Below are 25,618 nucleotides of genomic sequence, written 5' to 3' on the forward strand. Positions count from 1 at the left end.
TTATATCCATCTGTCTGTCCTTTTTATGCCCATGTATGGCGATTTCTGTATCCGTCTGTCTGTAGTCTTGCGAGCCAGACTGTTGCCTCTGACAATTTTCAATACATACATTAGTGCAGGAGCCAACACTGATATTTTCATGAATTGGTACCACTTAAGGTGACTGTAATTCTTTTATATTTTTGTATTCCTAATTTCCTACATGTCTCTAGTTTATATTTTGGTATAACTCTTCCAAATCAGTAAAAAAAGAAAAGAAAAAGCTAGTTTGACACGTCACATGCTACTTAAAGCATAATGAATTGTGGATTTTTTTGCCTTATTGCGAACGCAGTGATTGCGAACGCAGTGAGCACTAACTATGAGACCTAGCAGAACATGTCTGTCTGTCTGTCTGTCTGTCTGTGTGTCACTCTGTAACACCACCCGCCCGCCACCAGAGGGCGCAGCTGTATCACACACAAAAAACACACACACACACACACACACACACACACACACACAAAAAACGTAACTTAAAAAAAAACTTTAAAAGAAAAAAACGTTAAAAAAAAAGAAAACGTACAAAAGAAACTTAAAGAAAATGTTAAAATGCACACATACACACACTAAATAAAGAACTTTTACTTAAAACTTAAAAAAAAACCTTAAAGTACGTAATTTATTCTAATTGTTATTGCAATTTACGAGCTGCGTTCGCTTCCCGCGTTCGCGCGTCTTACTTGTATAGGTCGTCTATGGTGTGGTAACTGGCAATAACTGGCATTAAGCTACTGAATTGGAAGTTATCATACCAAAATATAAACTAGAGATATGTAGGAAATTAGGAATACAATACACCTTACGTGGTACCAAAATCTGGCTCAGCCCCTGGACTACATACAGTCTGGACTCTGGAGCACGGAAGCTCTGAAAATGATCAAGCGATAAATCGGATGTGACGGAACCTCCCCGCTTCCGGTTCGTCAGTCACTCAAATTTGTCCTAATATATAAATAAAAAGAATCAAAGAAAATAAATGAAAATTCTAAAATAAAGTGTAAATATACTTTCGTGAACGGAATTGACAAACAGATGACAGCTTCAATTCTCGCATTGGAGTTGTAGTTTCAGACTCTATATAGCATTCGGACTGTGGAATAGTTGTCTGGCTACACAAGTCTGTGTCCATATATGGAGTTCTGTGTCAGGCGTGCCCAAATATGGAGTCTAGGCCATCAGCGTACTCCATATATTGCAATTTTATAAATATTTTGGGGAGATCCACTGTTTTGACCGACTTCCCACTTGGCGCATCACACCCTCAGGTCCTTACCTTGAAGTTGATCAGTCCGATGTATGAGCATGTCCATATCGGTCAGGTTGGTGGTTCTGTACAACTGGATGTCCAGATATGAGTCCAACATATAAGTTGTTCAGTCAGATGGTTCTCGAGATATATGAACTACAGACACAAACATACGGACAGAGATTTCGCGCATTTATAGCAGAAAATCTGCAGATATATCCAAATGTTGTACTCCATTAATATTGGTATTAAATAATCCAGTACTTCTACTTATTTAATGACAGAACAAATTGTGAATTATCTGCAAACAATCTGAATCCAAAGCCTCATTAAGGGAAACTCTCTCCACCTCATGTTGTCCTAATGGATAACAGGTAGGACCCCCTGTGACCCCCTGTGACCCCCTGTGAACAGCAGAATCCAGGAATCCAGAATAATCCAGGAGCAGAATCCAGGGGTTAGGACCAGAATCCTGGTCTATAGCGGTAAGGTGAGTCTTTGGGAAACTTGACCTCTGGTCTGCAGAGTGGCACTGTGCCATCTCGGCACTGTCCTTCATCCTGCCGGTCTAGCAGGTTCTTGACCTTGCGTGGGGAGGGTGTTGGGGCCTCCATTGGAGTGGGCGGCACGGCCGCATCTCTGCCAAACTCCACAGTGGGAGGGGTCTCTGTGCTGGAGGTGTTGGCAGGAGACTCTCCGTTCCCCAGACTCTGTCCATTCCCTCTGGACCAAAACATGTCCACACAACGAGCCCGGGGAGAGGGCCGTGGCCGGGCCACGAAGTCCAGGGTTTTAGGGCGCTCTGGGGCACATCGACGGCGCGGAGTAGGAGGAAACACCAGATTGGGGTCAGGCAACCGGGGTAACCCTGAACAGTCGTCCTTTAAAACCCTGAAACCACCTGTTGGGGGAAGCAGAGAATAACAGCCAATGATAAATGGAGTTGGGACAACAGATGTTCGTTCAGGAGGCGTAGAACCACACCTTGTCTCCACCCTACACACAAATCATGTGCACCACTTAAACCCTGCCCAAACCACCCAGAATTCTCTATGCTTTTCGCATTCCTCCTCCACCCCATTTGCATCCATAGTTGCTCTTTTCCCTGCTCTTCTCTATCTCCCTCTCTCTCTAACTCTCTCCCACTTCTCAGGTTCCTGCTGGGGGTCACCATCCACCATCAGCAACACTCCCAGAATCTACACCCCTTCCTTAACAACCTTTCTCAAAGGTGTGGTTCTTGACTCGTGAATTGCTCCATCAACATAGACAATCCAGAAATCTAGTCAAAACGGATGAATGAAAAGATAATAGATATTAGCATATTTCGGATATACTCTATCTATTATCTTTTATTATTTGGATTTTAGTGATGACAGAATATGAATTGATTCCACAGGCTTTCTGAATAACTGATTATGGAACTACGTGCACAATGTTTATGATTGCATGGAACCTACTGTATACATGCATGATGTGTCATCTCATCCCTCATTCTGTTTGGCATTAAACAGAGAACCACCTCTTGCAACTGCCCTAGTTTGGAGCTATGAAACCAGGCTTAATCAAACATGCATCTATACAGACTCTCAATGGAACTCTACCTGTGTTCTCTAATGTTGTCTTTTCTGGTAATGGTTCGAGATTATTTGGCAGGCAGCTCTTCTTGATGGCTCCATCTGAGGGGGTCCGACGTAAGCAACGTGAGGAACTCGGAGGGCAGGGTATGTGGGTTGGGGTGAGAGACTGGCGGGGGTTACGTTTGAAACTCTCGAGGTGAATGTTGACCAGTGGGTTGACAGTAGAGAGCTGCGGGGGCTGGAGATGGGAGATGGGAGGCAGCACAGAATGCCGAGCCTGGGGTGATGAGGGACGACAGACCAGCAACTCCTCGCTGTCAGCGCGCAAGAGCGAGCGGGTCGAATTACAGTCAGACACGGACGATAGAGACAGCAGCGTAAAAGACGGAGGCACACGTTCAGGCAGCGAGGGCACGGACGATTTCGAGGGGCTCTCCCGTCTGAACAGCTTCCGTGTCGGAGGGCTGGTACTCCGTCTCTGGCCCCCTGTTCTGTGGAAGAAGCCCTCCCATCGCGGTTTAATGTTCTCCTCAGGCTGGGTCAGTGATAACAGGTTGAATCCCAGTCCGACAGCCGCAAGCAGAGCCCCACAGCCCAGCAGGACAAGCTCAGAGCGCCGTGCTGAACCTGGGCTCTTCCTACTCGGGGGTGTTTCCGGAACCTGGGCACTGGGGCAGTACTCCCCTCCCTCACTATCAGGGAGATGGGCCTCTCTGTGGAAGGGGATGCAGAGGTAGGATTTGGCAGGAGAGGCCACTGGGTCAGTAGTGATGCAACAGTCCTCATTCTCTGAAAAGAAGAGGTTTCACAGAATAATTACATTGCACATGTTATAATGTGTGCGAGTCAGTTCACTGCCGAGTATGCTCTGGGCAAACATGTTGCATACGGTTCATAACATTATCATATACAATACTGTATAAAAAAGGACAACTAAGGATTAAAAATACACATACTGTAGTAAAAGTGGCCAAACTAGGCATACTCATTTAAATGTGAATGTGACTGATGCTCTTGCCTCTTTCAAGATCAGGAGAAAACTGTGGGCAGGTATTGTATTGAACATGCAAGCTCAACAACCCAACCCTGGAAATTAAATGGAATTTGGAGAAGATACACCAGACTGGGATTCCATTAAACTTTATTATGAAGCAAATTTTCTGAAAGCCGGAAAAACTCCACGTCCACTAATATTATGTGATTATTGGGACATACGTAGTTCATGAAATAAGCAGTAGGTAGCACTATTTTGCCAGTTAGGTGAGAGGCATTTTATTGGACTACTTATTAGATTACTAGATGTTCTTTTATTCAAACACATTTTACACTACACAGACTGCGTGGTAGTGGTAGGCCATTGGGCTGCAAGTCCTCTAGTTGTGCAGAGGCTGTGCCATGTTTCTTTCAATCAGGCTGTCTGGTAATAGTACTAGGTCTGTTCATATTTAATCATGAAGTTGCAGACAGTTGCAGACATGCTGCACACATGCTTGAATTGGCCCAGACTCACCGGTACAGTATCTGTTCTGTCGTATTTTGCCCACCTGAGCACCCAAGCTTAATGCTACTTATAATGCAGGTTTAACGTGAGTCGTGAACCACACTGGGCGCAGCGATAGCCACACGGCCACACACAGTGCTTGTTTTCAAGCAGTTACCATTGGTCCTTGACTGAAAATAAACCCAGCAAAATACAGGTAATCGAGTCTGACTTTATATGGAACACAAAACAAATTGAGGACAGAAACCATAATTATAGGCAAAATCAATAGTCATGCTTTCTACCTCAAAACCTATTCGTTAAGTATCTCCCATTTTGCACTTTTAATTTTCTTCAATTTCTTGATAAATCCCGAAAATCCAGTCCTCAAGCGTATTGTGTGTGTGTGTGTGTGTCTCCCATTTTGAACGTTTCATTTTCTTCAATTTCTTGATAAAGCCCGAAAATCCACAGTCTTCAAGCGTATTGTGTGTGTGTGTGTGTCTCCCATTTTGCACGTTTCATTTTCTTCAATTTCTTGATGAAGCCCGAAAATCCACAGTCTTCAAGCATATGTGTGTGTGTGTGTGTGTGTGTGTGTGTGTGTGTGTGTGTGTGTGTGTGTGTGTGTGTGTGTGTGTGTGTGTGTGTGTGTGTGTGAAAATATGAAGATGTTTTCGAATTTTCAAGTGTTTCTATTCAGAGATTTATGCACAAAATCCATAGTGCACAAAAAAACAGGTTGTTGGAAACACAATTAGTGATGCACCACACTTCCTCACCCATTTCCACAAGACATGGCACTCCGGGTACGGCTGGACTGTGTCTGGGTGACCTCCGCAGGTTAGGAGCACTACAAGACCGCTGCCTGCTGCCCTCGTGAGGGGGCTTGACACTGACAGATGATTAAAAGAAACAATCAGAAGCATTGTCTTGTAACACCAGTAGCACTGCATGGCCAATAAAGGGCTGATTGTTATTACTCTCCTTTTCTCAATTTACATACAGTAATTTACATAGTGTTCTTGACTCAAGAATTGTTGGTTGATTTTTGCTCAGTTGAAGTCAAATACTATGAATCTTCTTCCATAGATAATATTTTCAAACTATATTTACCAAGAAAAAGAATCCCAAAAAAGAATCCCAAGTAAATAAGAATTAACACTAGTTGCGAACGCAATGAGCATTTACTATGAGACCCAGCAGATCATGTCTGTGTGTGTGTCTGTCTGTGTGTCACGCTGTAACACCACCTGCCCGCCACCAGAGGGCGCAGCTGTATCACACACAAAAACACACACACACACACATGCGCGCACACACGCATGCACATGCATCGCACGCACGCACGCATTTTTTTTAATATATATATATATATTTTTTAAAGAATAAAAAATAATAATAAAAAATTAAGAGGAAAGAAAAGCTCTGTGTGTGTATGTGTATGTGTGTCAGACTGCCACAACAGCTGCGTTCGCTTCCCGCGTGCACGCGTCTTACTTGTAATAGCAATTGAATAGCAATTGAACAGCAGTTAAATGGTAAATGGTAAATGGTGCATTTATATAGCGCCTTTATCCAAGGCATTGCATTGATTGTGCATTTGACTGATTGTGCAGTTGACTTGAATCAAACGAAAACTGATTCCAACCACAATATTCACCCATGAAGCACTACAGTTGAGGTTCTTACCAGGCATCAGCACTGTGTTCCCTGTACGGCCCGGACCCCCGGGCTCCCCGGCCCTTCTTTCTGGACCCTTTCCTCTCCCCTTCATCTTCATCCTGCAGGAAGCCAGTGTTCCGACCCCAGGCAGTACATCCCTCCCCTGGGGTGACTACACAACAACAGGTTTGGTTTTAAGAGGATTTAATTCAGGAGATGAATTAAATCAAAAGTCAAACATTAAAGTATTGTAGTTATAAACTAGAAATGCACTCTGTCGAGGTGCCAAGTTGCGCGTTGTACACAAGTAGGCCATACATGGCCTACTTGTGTGCAAGCGGAGCACGCAAGTACTGCCACCTCTACGAACTTACGATCAGCCCCTCTATAAAATATATACCTACCTTGAAGCGTACCTTAGTTACGTCACCGTCAACAGCCAATAAGGGACCACCATTCTTACCGACATACATACATACATACATACATCTATACAAACATCCGTTACCTTTTACCCACTCAACATTGAAACATATCTTAATTACGTCACCATCAACAGCCAATTGTAACCACGCATACCATGCATACCACTTTTGATCCAGCCGACCACAGTACTTGTGCGCTCTGCTTGCGCAAGTAATAATGAATGAAAAAATTCTAAATTCCTTGGTCGGTATTAGAATGGATCTGTTAACTTATCAGGATGATACCCAGAGTAGGTATTACCCACCAATCGCTGCAAGAGAAGCCAGAGCATTGTCCTGTAAAGTGTATACCAATCCATTCTAAGTACTATGAAATCTAACTATAAAATCGATGAATCTCTTTATGTAGTATGCATGTACTGTATGTCTGTATGTAAGTACTGTATGTCTGTCGGTTCTTCACAAGAATCGCTCATCTGATCAACACTTGGCGCTAGTGCTGTTGAGGAGCTTAGGGAGTGCAGTGCCGAGTGTGAAGTCGATCGGATCAGGGTTTCTGCAGAACTAGCCTGCTCGGTATGGGCATGCGTATGCCGTGACGTTGCGTGAACCACTCATCTGATCGACTTCACACTTAGGGGGCATGCCACAAGTGGGCATTGGAAGATGTCCAGGGATAGACATCAAACAATGATGGCTGTATTTGATCAATTCAGTTAATCACCTCAATAGCCCAATACGACCAACTGGTGTTCAAGAAGAGGTGGTTGTCCCTTGCACAAGTCTATCTACAGTATTTTATACTGTCTGCAAAGAAGTCAAGTTCTCTGTTCTGGTGTCTGTTCTTTGCATATCTCGTGTTCAACTAATCGACTTCACTGACACTTGAGGGGTTGTATTGAGTGTGTGAAGTCGAATGGGCAATGCACTAATGGATTCTATTCTAAAATCCATGGTCAAAGACAGTGAAGATACTTTTGATGCAATTTAGTCAATTCAATATTCTGTTTTGATTTGATTTTAACATGAAATGTTACTCACGCTGGATGGCTCTCAGCCGGGGCAGCATTGCAGGACTGTTTGGTGGGCTGGAACTGCTACCAAGCAAACTCCTACGCCGGTCATGTGATGGGGAAGCCTGGACTGTGATTTTGTGCTGAAAGTCTGAGACAGGACCAGGAATGTTGTTAGCATTCAATAATAGCACAATAATAATAACTAGAAAAAGTGCCCTTCTGGGCACAGGTCTCCACCAGGAGGATAGGACTGTGTGAGATGTTTGGCAAAATGTTTAGGAGTAATATAAACATGTTTGTTTGTTTGTTTGTTTATTGCAACAATGTTCTTTTGTTGAGGAAATGCAGAGCCTGATTTGGAAAATAATGAGTGGCATGTCGTCCTCGGCCTAGTGGAAATGTGCGTGTATAATTTCACGGAAATTGCACACTGTGTTTGTGATTTGCGACATTTTGTTCGAAACGGACCAATCATGTGAGCTTTGGTTCAAGGTTAGCTTTATTGTCCCTTGCGGGAAATTGGTTTGCAGCCAGATCATAGTAAAAAATACACACAACAACAACATTCAATACAAGACTGAGATCTAAGAACAGGGCACTAGAGACAGAGAATTCATGACATTCAAAGTAGCAAAGTCAGCAAAAGTGCATTAGTGGGCAGTATGTGCAAAGAGGCAAGAATAAAGTGCTATCTGCTGTTCAGCAGTTGAATAGCAGCCGGGACAAAGGATAGTTTGAACCGATTAGTCTTTGTAGTGGGCACCCTCAGCCGACGACCTGAGGGCAGCAGTTCAAACTCAGACCGAAGTGGGTGATCCGATACCTCCAGGAGGGAGGAGGCTCTTTTAAGCATCTGCCTCTTGTACAGTTCTATGAGTTGGGCTTGGGTTCTCCCAGAAATCTTACTGGCCACTTTGACGAGGCTGCTGAGCCTGTTCTTGTTTGCCAGGGTCAGATTACCGTACCAGGCAACCATACAAAACATGAGAACAGATTCAATAAAACTTCTATAGAAAAGAGTCATCATCACAGACGAGACATTAAAAGAACGCATTTTCCTCAGAAAAAAAAGACGCTGCTGGACTTTTTTTGATGTAGAGGCAACATGAGAGTCAAAGGAGAGTTTGTTGTCAAGAACGACACCCAAATATTTATAGCTCTCTACAATTTCAATTTCTGTGCCCTTAATGAGTGTAGGAGCAGGACTGGGAGGAGTCCTTCTAAAGCTGATGATCATGTCTTTTGTTTTGGTCACATTTAACTGTAAGAATGACTTGTCACACCACGATATGAAGTCATTGACAACTGGCCCATGCTGTACCTCATTGTCTTCAAGAAGGCTAACAATCACAGAGTCATCAGCAAATTTGACAATATACCTGTTAGGGTGATTGCTACAACAGTCGTTGGTATACAGAATATACAGTAGTGAGGAGAGACAACAGCCTTGGGGAGAACCAGTGGAGGAGAGCAACAGAGAAGACAGGACCTCATTTACCCTCACGCACTGAGACCTAACAGTTAAGAAGTCTATGATCCAGCCAACAAGGTTAAGATCCAGTTTAAAATAACTGATTAGCTTCTGGGCTAGAAGATGTGGCTGGATCGTGTTAAAGGCAGAGGAAAAATCGACAAACAACAGTCTGGCCTGTGTTTTTTTCCCCTCAAGGTGGCGGTACAAGAAATGCAGTAGGGTGATAGTGGCATCATCTACACCTCTTCCAGACCTGTATGCAAACTGCAGGGGATCTAGAGATTTCTCCACCTGCTTTAGGATGCTATCTTTGACTAGCTTTTCCAAACATTTCATTACTAATGAAGTCAAGGCAACAGGCCTGAAGTCATTTAATGACTTTGGGGTTCTAATTTTGGCAACTGGGACAATTGTGGACTGTTTCCATAACTTAGGGACCCGCTGTTGTTGAAGAGATAAGTTAAAAATAAAATGAAAAATGCTGCAGAGCTGTTCAGCACACGTAGAGAGAACCTTGCCACATATATTGTCCGGCCCTGGACTTTTTGACTTAGTGTGTCTGAGGTGTTTTTCCACACTTTTTTTGTCAATTACTAGGGCTGGAGGGGCTCTAGTCTCGTTTTTTAATTCATTAATTTTATTAGCAAAGTCCTGATTCTCAAATCTTAGGTAAAACTTATTTAGCTCATTGGCCAGCTGTACATCTGAGTCAAACCCAGGCATGGAGATGAGCTTATGGCCTTTATCATCTGCCCCTGTCATAGATTTCATGCCGTTCCATGCTTCCCTGAGGTTGTTACTGCTCAGCTCAGCTTCGATTTTGTTTTTGTACCTGAGTTTACCTTTTTTTATTTCAGACTTTATCTCTCTATTTAGTTCCCTAACCTTGGGTAGATCACCCTCATTGAAGGCATTTTTCCTGTTGTGGATTAAGCTTTTAAGGGCTGATGATGCCCAGGGTTTGCTATTAGGAAAAACCTTAACAGTCTTAGTGGGAATAACGTTGTCTTCACAGAATGATATATAGCTGCACACAGCGTCTGTGATTTCATCAATATTATCAGATGATTCTGTAAACACAGACCAATCTGTGCAGTCAAAGCACCCCTGCAGGGCAAGAGAGGAATCCTCATTCCAGATCTTCACCTGTCTTTTCCGCACCTTCTCCCTCCTTAGCACAGTCTTGTAAACGGGTAGAAGGTGTACAATGTTATGATCAGAAGATCCGAGAGCAGGGCCCGCCTCCGATTTGTATGCTCCTTTAATTGAGCCATAGCATAGATCCAGAGTCTTGTTGCGCCGTGTGTGACAGTTGACATATTGATAAAAGCTGTTTAGAGTTTTCTTCAAGTTGCAATGATTAAAGTCTCCCAGAATTATGTTGGGCGCGTCAGGGGAGATAGATTGCAATGACTGTGTCACTCTGAAGATGGTGTTCGCTGCGATGTCCGCGTTGGCTTTTGGATGAATATAAACAACGGTGATAAACACTTGGGGAAATTCCCTTGGGAGATAAAAGGGCCGCACCGACACGGACAGGAGCTCTATATCGGGCGTGCATAACCGTTCACGCACGGTGAAGTTATTACACCATCTCCGATTAATGTATAGGCACACCCCTCCTCCCTGTGTTTTGTGTGTTACCTCACTGTCCCGGTCCAGCCGTATAGGCGATCCTAAGCCGCTGATGTCAAATGACGTGTCAGAGTCAGAGTCAGTAAGCCAAGTTTCAGTGAATGCCATCAAGCAGACATCCCTGTATTCGCGTAGATGACTGATATTCCCATGTAATTCATCCATTTTGTTCCTCAAGGATTGGACGTTGGCCAGGATTATAGAGGGTAGTGGGACGCGGTTTTTTTCCGTCTGTTTCCTTAGACGTTGACGCACGCCACCCTTCTTTCCTCTTTTCCTGATGTAAGCCGATTTCTTGTGGCCATCTCTTACATTCACAGAATCTCCGACTATTCCTGTATTAAAGTTGGAAGTCTGTGAAGAGAGTGTCGCATCGAGGCTCGAGACATCAAGACGATTCCACTGTAAATTTAGGAGAAACTCCCGCGAGTACTGAAATGTTTGTGAATGTTGGTGACTCCATGCAAAAGCCATTAAAAGCATCAAAAGTAGTATTCTTAGAAACTCCATCTTTCAGCCTCCTGAGCTATAAGTATGACTTAATAAATACTCGAAAACTCTAGGCCTGTTCTGACAAGACAAACATAATAAACAGTTAAAACGATGCACAGACACTCCTTAAACTAAAACCTGCTGCTGGTCGCCACAAGAGCAGCGCCCTTCTTTGGAAGCCAATCTTAGCCAATCAGGATGGAAGATGGGAAATGGTGCAGATCCGTGTTGATCACATGACTATGAAGATAGTGTATACCGAATTGTGTGATGTATGGATAAAATGTGTACAAGTAATGTACAGAAATGTGTTTTGCCTAAATCGGCCTCATGGTGGCGCTATAACAGGCCAGTGAAGAATATTTGGGGCAGAGGTTCGTTGTTGGCATCCAGGGAGTGTGTGTGCAACGTTTGGCATGGATCGGGCCAACGGTGCCGGAGATTAGCTGATAACGGACGGACGGAAGGAAGGAAGGAAGGAAGGAAGGACACACTCACACTCACACACACACACACACACACACACACACACACACACACACACACACACACACACACACACACACACACACACACACACACACACACACACAGAGTGCAAAACATACTCTCTCCCCATGCCTTCGGCCTGGTGGAGACAAATATAGCTGCAAGCAGCGATAAGATGGGGTCAATTCATAAGCAACAAAGAAAAAGCTATACGCAATATGCCCAATAAGCCATAGAAACACTGATGACCAAACTTGAGAGAAAGAAGACCACGCAATTAACAAATGAGCGATTAAAATAGCTGGTTAGACTGGAGACGATGTCACTTTTTTATTACGCTGATTGGCTGAAGGGGTTGTCTGTCAGCGCTATACTCCCACAGCCAACCATGCATTAGCTGGGTCCAGTTAACCAGGCTACAAAATCCCAGGAGTTGATAGTGTGGATGATATACTTTATCAATCCTATCTATACAATCATATATCATATAATTGTGAGATCATTGGGAAATCTAAAGGTCAGAGGTCCTTGTCTCTGGCATTACTCAAGCATCATCCAACAGTCCGACCTCAAACTCGGCGGTGTGCAGTGTCAAGTGGGAATTCAGTTGGACCAACGGTTTCTGAGAACCGGAAAACCAAGAACATCAGTATCGTGGGTCTGTGGAGTAGGCACCGAATATCAGTCTGTTTATGGGGGGAGTGTAGGCTTCGGGTGACTTGATTGGACAACCCGACGGATTGGCCAAGGTTTGTGTGCTTGTTGAGGGGCTATTAGTGTAGATTTTCGTCTTACACAAACATTAAATTCCCATTGTCAATGAATGGAGAATTTACGTCATATGTGTCTGAGCAAATCAGTATTTGCCTACAAATAAAATAAAATTGACATGTTACGTCATGATGATGTACGATGATAAGAGCGCCCCTCACTTCACACGGGTGTGATTTTTCAAACTCTATTCACATATGTACATCATCAACACGATGTCAACACATCAACACGATGTCAACAGTTTCTGCAGGTTTATTGCAGGCCAGTGACTGCGGATACCACACTGGGTATTCTAACAACGGGTACATGGAGTAATCTGAGAGCTGGCACAAGAGGTATTCCACTTGCATCAGTCCCGATTTACATCGTTTCCAACTGGTCCCCGAGTAGGGGATGATAGTAGTAGCCCAATAATAAAATCACACTTGTGTGAAGTGAGGTGCACCCGCTGCCCACTGTGGCTGCCACATGACGTCACAGCCTGGGGGCCTGCTTAACTCAAACATTAAAAGTCCATAGACTTGGCTGCCACATGACGTCATGTCTGAAAGCCAGACTAGCTAGCACTAGCTAGCCAGACACTATCTAGCGCCCCTCAATTATAACCACAAGTGAACCTCACATTGTAAGAATTAATTATATGATGCGAAGGTCATTATGTCCAACTCAAAGTGCAATTCAGCAGTTTTAAAATGGCAGGGATAAATCAAGCAATTCAAGCATCAGTGATACGGCAAGGCCCACAGTACCTGAGGGCAGGCTGATCCTGTTTCCGTCCTTGAGTTTGAGGCGGCTGCGTCTGAACTTGCCCTGCCTGCTCTCCACTCGGGGCTTCTCCTGGTACAGCTGGTGGATGATGATGTTGAGCTCTCTCTCCAAGATGTGGATCTCACGCTCGGCCAGCTCCTGCTCTCGTCTCCTCAGGGCCTCCTCCTGACACTTCTGCTCCAAAGCCGCTCGGCTCAACTCCTCCTCCCATGACCGCAGCTCCTAACCAGCAAACCATATCCAATGCAATAAATACTAGAACATAAGATGAAATCAGCAATTAAAACAACACGTCAAAGTTGCTGTAAGCCTAATATAATAGTCTATGACAATCCAATCAATTAAATTCCCTCCTGTGCCTCTCAGAGGTGCATTTTGGTATGACAGTCTGTCTCTAGAGACTAGGTTCATCATGGAGAGGGTGGGAGACATTGTCCATACACTCTCAGGACTCCAGCTCCAGAAAATCTCGTCAGGCAGAAATGGAATTGCAATTTTATTAACTGTACGACCTATGGTCAAATCGCCACCATGAGGCAAATTTGAAAAGAAAAAAAAATAGTTCTTTCTTGTTCTACTAAGTGTGTGCGCACGCTGATCAGTCCAGCTGTGCCAGAGACACATTCAGATGGACAGGGGTGAAAACTATCTCTGGCCTTCGGGCATCCGGCCAGGCAGAGATAATTAGCAATTAGCAATAAATCAGTCTATTAATTGAGCAAGCAAGCAACCCCCACCTTTTCCTTGGTCCTTAGCTGATCAAACATTTCCTGTATCTCTATTTTCCAGTCGTCCTGTAGAGAGTGGAAGGAGTCTGCTGGCATCTCAAAGAAGCCCGACTCCTCAATAGCCGTGAGCTGGTCCAGAATACTTGTGAAAAGAGGCCGGGAATGAGGGTCTGGGCTCCAGCAGTCTGTGTGGTACAGATTTAAATCAAAGTCCACGTGGCCTTCCAAAGTGTTTTACACAGTGAAAAGATAAGTCAGTGTGTAGTCTATTGTGATGCAATTAAAAAAAAAGCTTACTATACTTTACACTTCTAAAACATCAATAGCATCTCTAAGCCTGCAGCTCATCACTTAGGATGGTGTTGAAGCATACAGTACTGTAGCTTTAAAAGTGGTTTGCCGACAGTGGATGGGCTTTTAAAATAGATGAGATCTCCAAACAGAAAAAGCTCCAACAAATCAAATCTCAGATACAGTCTTAGAACAGAACAGTGTGAGCATGCAGAAAGGAATATGGAATAAATGCCCCAAGGGTAAAGGTTTCTTTCTTACCCTCCATAAGACGTGCAAAGGGCTCTGGGCAGGTTGAGGGGACAGGCAAAGCCAGCTTGTTCATAGCTACTCCATAAGCCACTGCTAGACCATCAATACCACGGAAAGGCACCTCTCCCGTTAGTAACTCCCACAGGAGAACACCATAGCTTGATTGATCATATTAAAAGAAAAACAGCAAAAGAGTGACAAAAGATGTGAACATTCAAAGATATGATTTTTGTATGAACTAAATGCGTAGATTAGCTAGTACATCAGTACACCCATTTCACACCCAGGGCTGGTTGTTGATTGCATGATTTCAAACACTCCATATTACCTATTTTATGTTTTGTTTTTCATTACGGTAATTATTGTAATTACTTTGTTGTATCACAGTGTCATGCAAAAGTAGCATAAAATGTGATGTGTTGTGTGACAATTTTAAAGATTTTCACCTACAGTATAATGACATGCCCAAAATAGGGACACACAGATTTAAAGTGGTTCAGTCTGTCTGTGGGATTTATAAATATTGAACCAATGAAAAGTATTAACAAGAGCTGGTGAGTAAATAGTAACTACATTGGATCCACAGCTTCTGTGTTCCTAGCCCAGTTTGGAACCTCACCCTACGCTCTTAGCTCAGAGAAGAGGTTCCATATAGAGGTATCCCTGCATCGGTAGAAAGGGGGTTGAGCCGTCCAAAAACAGTGGCGAACACCCTTTTCGCAGTATCGTTTCCAAAAAGTAAAGGTATTTCTGACAAGCTACAGATGATAAACTCAGGACAGGCAAGTTTTAGACTGGGGTGAAACAACCGCATTACATTTTTCAACTGACATTCATTCGACATTCGACCAGGGGAGGCGCTAATGCTGCCTCTCCGGCTGCAACTTCTGACAAAAACATATTACTGTCATAATCTACTGTATGTAAGCGGTTGTTTCACCCCAGTCTAAAAATGTGACTTACCTGTCCTAAGTTTATCATCTGTAGCTCGTCAGTAATACCTTTACGTTTTGGAAACGATACTGCAAAAAGGGTTTCACTATTGCTGTACTGCACACTGCCTCCTTGACTTTCAACCTATCACGGGTCCCTTTAATCCCATTGTAGAGCGGGAACCCCACAACAGTCAGAAATAGCTAAACTGGCCTGTTAATACCATTTCCCCTAACTCTCCCTGTGGACTGAGCTTGGCTCTTAACAATGCAGCTCAATATGCAGGGCACACAGGTGCAACCACGTGGATTAGAACCCGGTTATTGCGTGTGGGAAACCAAACATCTACCACTCATCCAGAGGGCACTTCCTAAATGCCAAAGGAGATACTGGGCTTCAGGCAGAGCCACTGCAACATTCACCCTCCCACAGAAATATCTACCAATCGTCAAAAGAGGAATTTCCTGGCCAAGGGAGATATTAGATTTCTGGTCTTCAGGCATTGATACTCTGCTACACAGGCACTCGAGTCTTAAATAATACAGAGTGAATTGCTGTACAGTTAGCTATCAACATGTTCTTCTACGAACTACACCAATGCAACACAAACACTTCTCTGGATGTTTATTGTATTTTCACAAACGGTCCATCTCAATAAATGCCGTTTGCAGCTGATCTGATCTGTCCCCCTTCTGCCCACCTCCAGACGTCGCTACCCTTGGAGAAGGTGGATGATCGGATGACCTCGGGAGCCATCCAGGCGTAGGTGCCTGCGGCGCTCATCTTGGTGGTACGGTGCCACTCCCGCGCCAGGCCAAAGTCTGTGATCTTCAGAGTCTTGTTACTAAGGTCGTCCATCTCAACCCTCTCAAGGATTAGTACTGGTGGTATACAAAGCATCCAAGAGAGGGAGGAGAGGAGATGATGGAGGAGGGGAGGAGGAGGTGGTGGAGGTATGATGATGAGGGTGGTTGATGGTGGTGGTCAGTTTGGAGGATGGGGGGTGGAGGGTGATAAGAACCAAGGATTGAAATGTTGGGAGTCGTACAGCAGGCAGGGTCCGACCATGAAGGTAAAAACAATGTATGTGGAAATGCAAAGATAGGACAACATGGGAAATGAACAAAACAGGGTGTAGTTGGTGGGAGGCCATGATGAAAGGATTGGAAGGATAAAAGAGAGGAGAGATAAGAAGAGATAAAGAAAATAAACAAGAGAGGAAACAAATATTGAGCTATTAGGACACAGAAAAGAGCACAGATGAAAAATACAGGACTTGATCAATGCCAACAGTGCAATTAGCAGCAGTTTTCTAGCAGTAGAAAACACCTCAATCTCCATGTACAAGAGAAAAACCTGCTCTCTCCACCCAACAACACATGGGCTCCCCCATTCAGCTGTACAATGCCAGGCCATCTGCTGTGGCTATACTCAGTAGGGAGGGTGTGTCTACAAGCTGTGGTGAACATCAAGGGACCCTTCATCTGCTGCTCATGTGGCTCTGCTGTTACTGTTCCAAAGAAACTAAATCCCAACATGTGCTGCAAGGAAAGCATGGCACAAAAAAAACTGTCCATGGCCAATTGCCATCCCCCCCCTGGGGCCACCTATGCTACAATTGCATGCACAAATTATAAAAGAATCCACCAAATGGCAGATGTTAGGTATGGTGGGTCACGGTTAATTAATTACCCAAGAGTATTGCCCTCTCAAGATATAAACAAATTAATTGATGAGAAGTTTTCAGTGATTAATTACAGAAAGGATTAGATATAAAAAAAGAGAATGAACGCAAAGGAGATTTGTTTTTGTTTTTTGTAACACAAAACTCTGTTCTTGAGTTCAGTGACTTGTCACTGGGAAGATTAATAGTTTGCCTCATAAGCTTGTTTTACCCACATGTAATCTAAAAAAACCACCCAACTCAGCTCTCCACCACATTTCCCCCGTCAGCAGAAGTACATGTCTGATGCTTCCAAGGATTTGATGCATGTTGCTAAAATACAGATTTTTACAGCCAGTGAGAGCAGACGTTTAGTCTGTATTGATTGGCACTGATTGGTACTTTGAGTACTGAAATCAGTACTCACGTTCTAGCCACAGGTGTTGATTAGATGTTGTACCATAGTATCAGGTATGCACAAGACAAGTAGGCTACAGCGTATGGATTATGGAATAATAGCCACACCTCTGTCACAGGGATTAGTAAAGTGTAACAGACTCAAGGAGGGGTTCCATCCATTTGAATGCAAAATACTAGATACAAATACTGCAGTCCTGTGTGTGTGGCGTGTTCATAATTTACTATAAAAAGTTCAAGTTGTGGTGGATGGGTGGTGTCTGTGGGGCTGTCTGGGCACATATGTCCACATATAGCCTGGACATTTGCTACGCGTTCAACGCAACAGAGAGAGAGGGAGGGAGAGGTAGACAGCAGGAGAGAGCCTAATTCACCCAAACCACAACACGACCAGTGTTGAGTAGAGTAGTGTACCCGAACAGTGATCAAGACCAAAGCAATGAGTTGGCAGCACAATTACCCTGGTGGCAACACAGAGCAAGCTGATAACATGGTAAATAAACCAAAGAGACTTGAATGGAAGAGAGACAATACTATAACTCTATTTAAAGGGAACGTAAGTGATATTTTTTGGTTCAAGTAATAATTAAATAGCGATTCGATTCCCAATCCCAACCTGTGGACTGGCATCGCAAGTGGGCCCCCAATTAAAAATGTGCCATGACTCATCGACAGCGCAGTCTCGGAAGACCATAGATATCCTGTGTCTGGGAGTTAGGTCTTGGCACAGCTTCTGCTGTGGCTGAGTAGACCAATATGCGAGAGGCAGACTCGGCTGCAGATGACTATACGTGCAGGCCGATCCGAGTTGTTGATGGTGTGGCGGTGTAGCGAAAATATCACATGTACAAGCTTACAATGCATTGTGTAACACTGTAACAAGTAACAACACAGTGAGCTTGTAGATCGGCTATTTTCAGCAAAGAAATCTGTCGTGGAGGGGGAAAAAAACTAGGCTAAGAATAGAGCTCTGGGGGTGGGACTCTGGTCAATGAAGTATACACTGTAAACAAGTGTACTATGTTGGTTCCATTGATCCAATCCGAAACATGATCTATATGTTTATCAAAATCGCATTTGATTGATCAATACTCTATTCACACTGTCCACCGTGTTCATATGGGTGGGCTGCATTTCTGCAAATGCTTTTGAGATTTTCAAGTGGGCCTGATCTAGAAAACTGCTGCTATAGTGTTTGTTCAGTCAGTTTCCCTGACTCTCTAGCTTTCAAAAAATAAATCTTCAGGTCGGGATACCAGTTTTATCCAATCAGGAGAGAGAACTCTTGCTGTACACAGGATACAGAAGTAACAAGTGAAATTTTAAGTCCTGAGGAAAAAAACAGCAGAGATAATTGGAACTAATAAATCATCTATTGGGGCTCTCTCTTTGGATTGGATAAAATTGGTATCCAAACCTGAAAATGTGTTTCCTGTTTACTAAAGAGCTGCAGAGATGGATCACGTACACCCTCTTTAAAGTTAAATTACACTGATACATAAAGGGGAAGAATTGTTGTTCTTCTATTCTTAAGATTTTAGTTAATATGATTATCAACATAAACACAAGCAATATCCTGCATTAAAGCAAAACCTTTATCTATATTCAAAATGTTAATGTTAAGAGACATGGTTTCTATATATCACTTAATGTTTTACGGTCTAATGATCACTGCCATGCCGATAGGCAGAGATTGTGTTTTGTGTATCTGTGCGTCTGCCTGTGTGAAGCTAATAGACACCACTGGATCCATCCATTCATTTTGATGGATTTTGAGTGGATATAAAGAGTTTGTATATTGTGGGTTTGAGAGCTACATTGTCTTTTACATTTATTTAATATTATTTTAAAAGGGCCACTGTAGTTATGTTGATGTGAATGACACTGATTTGTGTACACGAATTCCAATTAACATCATTATTAATACAAAAGTAAAGGGCCACCTAAAAGGGCCATCTAACTAGTTCACACGAGGATGTGAACTAGTTAGATTGGCTTTAACACTCAGAAGCAGTCAATGGTACTCAAAGGCCTCTGCTAATCACTGGAGGATAGACCAGTGGCAAACAAGAAGCTCTTTGCACATGTTTGTTGAGCGTCCAATAGGAATGCTGGGGCAGATAACTGGACAAATCCTTGGTAATAGGCTTGGGATTTAGGGGACCCAGAGTAAAATGAAAGATTAAAACAGACCCACAAACATACATGCATGCAGTGCCCTTTTCTCCTTTACACCCCTTTGCATCCTGCTGCCTTTACAAAAATCATGGAGCATTCTTTTGTCTTTTTAGCTCAGGGTTATGCATGTTGTTGCAGGTCGTGTTGTTTTGATTCTAAATCTTGTTATTTTAATCACAAAAACTACAATGACTTTGCATATAGGCCATCGCCACCAGCAGAGCATTCCACTATACATCGGCATACACTACACAGATGACTTACTGTTGCTGGACTTGAGGTCCCTGTGAATGATGGGAACAATGGCCTCGCTGTGGAGGTAGAGCATGGCACGAGCTATCTGCACAGCCCAGTCCACCAGTGTGCATGGTGGGATGCGCTTCCCAGAGAGGGCCCTGTTGAGGGGGCCGCCCCTGGCCAGCTCCATGACCAGACACAGGTTGGGCTCCTGCAGGCAGACGCCCAGCAGGGCCATGATGTTGGGGTGGTGGAGCATGGCGAACAGCTTGGCCTCCTGGCGAACGCTCTCCAGGGTCTGTAGAGCGTCCTCATCGGGGTCCCGGCGTGCCGCTTTCACGGCAACGTCTGCGCCACGCCACAGAGCGCGGTACACCTTGCCGAAACCACCAACGCCAATGATCTCCTCCAGGGTGAGCTCTGAGAAGTTGATCTCCAGCACTGAGGGTGAGAGGAGACACAGGAAATGTAGACCTTTATTGATCCTGCAGGGCAAAATTCAGTTTCGGTTTCAACCAGCTGATGGATGCTCAAGATAGTCAAAATGAGAGACATGTTGCTTGATAGATATTTATCGTCAGTGCATGAGTCCAAAGTTATTGTTATGTTTGAGCATATTGCCGACTTGCTGCTTGCCGGAGGCACTGTGTCTGTATAGTAGGTATAGTATACCTACCGGTATCCTACTATACTATCTGTATAGTATATTCATGTTGTGTAATATTTCCTACCAGGCCCTATATAAGCAGACTGACCTTGATAAATATTCAGGTGGTATGGTATGTGAAAGTAGGTCAGCTGCCTCTGAGCATGAGCAATAGAAATAATGTTCAAACAGCAAAGACCGTGGAAGTAATACAACACACCCAAACAAGGGATCTCATCCCAGTCATAAGGAATGCAGCCTTAACCACTTAAGATCTATTTTCCTCTCTTTTCGTTTGTAAATAATTATCAAAAATAGCAAATCTATGTAGCTCACATGCATCATCTGATATCAGGGTTAAAATGCATTGGTCAAATTAAATATTACATGGACCAATAACCAGGAGATGGGCAATAGATACAAGACTGAATCTGTATGCTCAAAGGCATTTCCACAGCCAATCAGAATGAGAGTGCTTTCACATGTAGCTCTAGTGCAGCACAATGTAGCAGATTTTGCTTATGTCTACTTGATCTATAGCTGAGCCCAGGACCTTGGCTTGGCATTTAACAGCATAAGCTATTTTTTTTCCAGAGACACAATTCGATAATTTAACCCATAATTGCTCTCCTGCAGCTCCAGTAGCTGTGGAGCATCACCAGTATCTGTACCCAAAGGTAAACGCAAGCTAATTGATGCCATTGCTTCAGTAGAGCATGATGACAAAGGCTCACTCACACAGTATCTAATGAAGATATGGGAAGGGATGTGTATGCCTGTATGGCAGGCAGTGACGTAGCGCCGGGCTGCTCTGGCTTGCTGAGGATGCGACGCACAATGTGCAATGAAATTCGAGCAGCAAGGCGGGGTGTATTGATGGAGCGCAGCCGACTGCCTTGTTTGACAGGCATGCAATATGATGAATAATGGTGCTGAGGATGGCTCTCACTGAGGATGCTTTGGTATTTACAGGCCTACAGAAGTGCAATGCGCCTATAGTACCAACATGACATAGCAGTCCCACTCTCGATGTGGGTTTCTCAGACCAAAAACAATTAAGGATGTAGGCCTAGATGTACTGGAACTTAACATTAAAGTCACTTACTAATTTCATTTTCTCAGTATGTATGAAGCACAATATGAGATACTCACAGTGCAGATTGGGGACTGGGTAGTCGGGGTACTGCTGCTCTGAAGTGTCCCGTATTTTCTCCGAAATGCCATTTCCAATACTGACATAATTACAGGGGAAAATGCCCACGCGGTCCGCTATCATACCAGTCCACCATCCCTCATCTCCCGACACCAGGGAATCTTTGGACAGGACCTCCACCAGGTCCCCCTGCTGCAGACTGAGCTCGTCGTCCGCAAGCGCCTCATAGTCGAACACCGCCGTCCACAAACCACCGGGGCTGGCTGGTGCCGCAGCCGGTGCGGCGTTGATGCCGCCGGCGTGCTCCGGTGTTGGCCAGCGAAAAACATCTGCGTCGTCGGTGTCATCTGATGAAGGAATACAAGCCTTGGGACTCACGCTATCGTCCAAAGCAGGTTTGAAGACATCCATTGAAGCGATCCATAGGGGCGACCTGAATCACTGCAGGCGCATACACCTGACGCGGGGAGCGAGGGTCTGAGCACCCTGCATACTGGATCTAGTGGGTTCTTCTTCCACTGCAGCTAATCCCGCAGAGTCGCTGCTGAAAATAGCAAGATTCTTTCTGCTGCATTCTTCTCATCCGTTTGCTCACTCTTGTCGAGAAGAACATTGAAGATCATTCTTTCTGATACAGGAGACTGCCCATTCGCAGCATTGGAACTCCATAATACTCTTTATTCTAAGCCAATTGTGCCACAGTATTCCGTCAACTCAAATGAATTGAACACGATCGTCAGTTCATGCCTACATAATACTGACTTCCGGTTGGTGGACTTCAAAATAAAAGCTTTTGGGTGCTAAATCGTAGCCTATAACGTAATGATTATTATAATGAGCAGAATTAGTGCTGGGGACCCGAGTCGACCAATTATATGAAGATAGGTTGAACGTGGGTGAATATTGCTCTGAAGTTTTCAGCACCACGGACAGCGAGACAGGGTCAATGAGCAGAAGAGAGGTATACTCTGTGCGCGTGTGTGTGTGTGTGTGTGTGTGTGTGTGTGTGTGTGTGTGTGTGTGTGTGTGTGTGTGTGTGTGTGTGTGTGTGTGTGTGTGTGTGTGTGTGTGTGTGTGTGTGTGCGCGCGCGCGCGTGCGTGCGTGTGTCGCTTGACAATATTTGAGTGAAGATTGTCCAACCAAACAACTGATTATTAACGCAAATAAACCGCACAAGCATGTAACATAATGTTAGTCAACTCGCTCTTAATTTGTAGTCTGTCCTCCGACGGTCCGACCAGAAGTTAAAAGCTCACTATGGTTCAACTTGACGAGCGCATTAAGATTATTTAAACTGACGGTGGACACTGTCAATGTGCGAATCACCCTTGTTGTCTACGTCAATCACAGTTTATTTCCTCCAGATCCAAGTGTCAATTTCTGGTCATCCATTTCATAATCAGTACACGTGTGTTGCACTATATTCACCAAGAGCTACAGCTACAGCATTTAAACAATTAAACACATTAGCATGATTTTGATTTTCAATCGTCTTTATTTTATTATTGACCCCCAACAAACAAAATAAACAGAATATTAAAATAATCCATTTAAGGTTCATTTCCATGCATAATTCATGAAATAAAACCAAAATTCATAGCAAGGAGTAAGAAACAATCAACATAACAAACAATAAAAAAAACAATCCCACTATTTCAGTGACTTGAGAGAGTGTGTGTGTGTGTGTGTGTGTGTGTGTGTGTGTGTGTGTGTGTGTGTGTGTGTGTGTGTGTGTGTGTGTGTGCGTGCGGCTTGTGCACTGCACGCACACACACATGCGTTGTGGCTGGAATTCAATCAACCTTACAGTGTAACAGAAAAAACTAGAATATCTAAAACTAATTAAGCCAACTCTTTAGCTCTCTCCTTAAGAGTTTTGAAAAGAGCTAAGAGACTCCTGTGCACAGGTCACCTGACACATACAGTAGGCCCTACACAGCAAAACCTTCCATGCTAACTTGACTCAGAGTTAAACTCACTGAGGATTTGTATTGTGTGATTTGATTGAATTTCAGCCCAGCAATGGATAAGTGAACCAACACCCCAAAAAACATTGTGGTAAGACATCATTATGTAGAGTAGGATAATACAGCTTTCTGAGGACAGCTCCAACTGGTAAAGGTAGACATACAGTCCACTGTGGGGATGCAATACGGTGTATCACAGAAATAAAGTATGTTTATGTCAGTGGGCGAATCAGTGTCAGTTGTGAGGTGAGGTGTTAGGGCACAGTCAGAAAGAGGTCAGTGAAAAAAAGCAAACTAATAGTGTCAACATCAAGGTAATACTTTGCTGTCACTCCAACCCATGTCAACCATCTCAACATTTGCATCAGGATTGTACATGTACTGCTTCTGTATGCATGTATACTGTAGGTGTAGATAAGGGAAATATAGAGATGTTGCTTTGCTTGTAAAGACCATAGGCTACATTATACTTATGAGGCTTGTATGGTGATTTGCTGGACCCCATATTATGGAGGATCTGGCTTAAACTGGCATCCGCATTTAAAGTCTGTAATTGTGATGATGTGACAAACTGTAACACTTTAACAATTGTGCCAATTCATGTGACTGTCACCCGTGTCACTAATCAAAAATCTGTAGCGCATGACAAAGTATGAATTAGGGTTAAAGCTGTTGGAAGTATCGCTTTTTGGATGTTTTAGTTACAGTACAGCTCTCGTCCACTGATGGCCTTCCTGAGTGCATAGTCCAGGATTATGATGAAGAGGAAGGGGGCTAGGGGTGTCCCCTATAGGTGGCAGCTTCAGTCTAAAACATACAGTAGGCTATCATTGCCTCAGTCAACTCAGTGCACATTAAACAAAGGTCATGTAACCCTAGCGTAGCTGATGAGATGTAAACACATAAATTCACATTTGCTGCACCCTCCCATTTACTGCATTTAAAAAACATACACACACACACACACACACACACACACACACACACACACACACACACACACACACACACACACACACACACACACACACACACACACACACACACACACACACACACAGCAACGTTAATGACAAACAGAACTCCCCAGGGCTTCCTTAATATGTTCCTGATACACTGTCAATGTAATATGATTATAATTTCAACATACATGCAGACTTTTGGAAAATAGTTTCACATATAACACATCAAACATAGTTGTAGTGTTTTTAATACGATATGATAGGAGAACGGATCCTTAGCTTGGCCTTTTAGTTGCCTGAGATATAGCTTCAGTTACCATTAATCAGGAACACAAAATGCAGGTAAGACAGGGCAAAAGGAGGAAACAGGTGATTTTCCATTATAAATCAGTGGATGTTGTGTCAACAACTCTTGAAATCTTAGCCTGATCTAAGCTTAATCTATGTTGGTGAAACCAGCCTGTGATTTATTGTATATTGAGTATGATTGGATCATTGTCTTACACATCTGTTTATAATTTTGAAATAACATATTTGTATTTCTTATATATTAGATGCCTTTGCTGACCACCCTCAGTTTGGGGGCATAGTCCTGTGGAGCTTATTAGTGCTTTAGTGTTTGCTCAAGGGCACTTCAGTAAGGCATGAAGGGACCTGAACATGCTGTGTAGATAATTGTTCTATTCTGTGAAACACTAGCACATTGTTTACACATTTTCAACAGAATATGTGACCTCACCTAATCACCTATACTCAGATCAATTTGCGTATACAGTAGTCACCAGCCTCTTTTTGAGAAACAGTAGGCTAATGAGTATATTATATATTATATTACTGTATATGGAAGGCTTGTCTGAGGACGACCTAGAGAGATATGAAATAATAATCTTTTCAAATCTGAAGCAGGTCTTAACTATAGCATTTAACATGGTTTTATCATTTCCTTCTAAAAGTAATCTGTGTGGATTGTTTTCATATAAGTCTTGCTGACTACTTCCTAAAGCGTACATGAGTGACGTGGGAAAAAACGTGTCTCCACTAGCATGTCATGCTACATTTAAAGACTTTCAATAATTATGTTTCTTTAAATTGGGCAGCAATATT

The 25,618-nt window shown here is 43.5% G+C and overlaps 1 protein-coding gene across 1 annotated transcript; it reads right to left on the reverse strand.

Annotated features, from left to right (window-relative positions):
• Positions 1-462: 462 nt before the first annotated feature.
• On the reverse strand, positions 463-22,310 carry map3k9 (mitogen-activated protein kinase kinase kinase 9). Its single transcript, XM_079528482.1, has 11 exons — positions 21,584-22,310; positions 19,813-20,226; positions 15,991-16,171; positions 14,367-14,515; positions 13,824-13,999; positions 13,068-13,308; positions 7,480-7,602; positions 6,041-6,185; positions 5,131-5,243; positions 2,893-3,657; positions 463-2,189 (listed from the first exon to the last, which is right to left on the reverse strand). Exons 1-11 carry the CDS (start codon positions 21,993-21,995, stop codon positions 1,747-1,749), a joined length of 3,162 nt encoding a protein of 1,053 aa, XP_079384608.1. The 5' UTR covers positions 21,996-22,310; the 3' UTR covers positions 463-1,746.
• Between the last annotated feature and the right edge of the window lie 3,308 nt (positions 22,311-25,618).

The sequence above is a fragment of the Electrona antarctica genome, assembly GCF_951216825.1.
Source record: "Electrona antarctica genome assembly, chromosome: 18".
Lineage (NCBI taxonomy): Eukaryota > Metazoa > Chordata > Actinopteri > Myctophiformes > Myctophidae > Electrona > Electrona antarctica.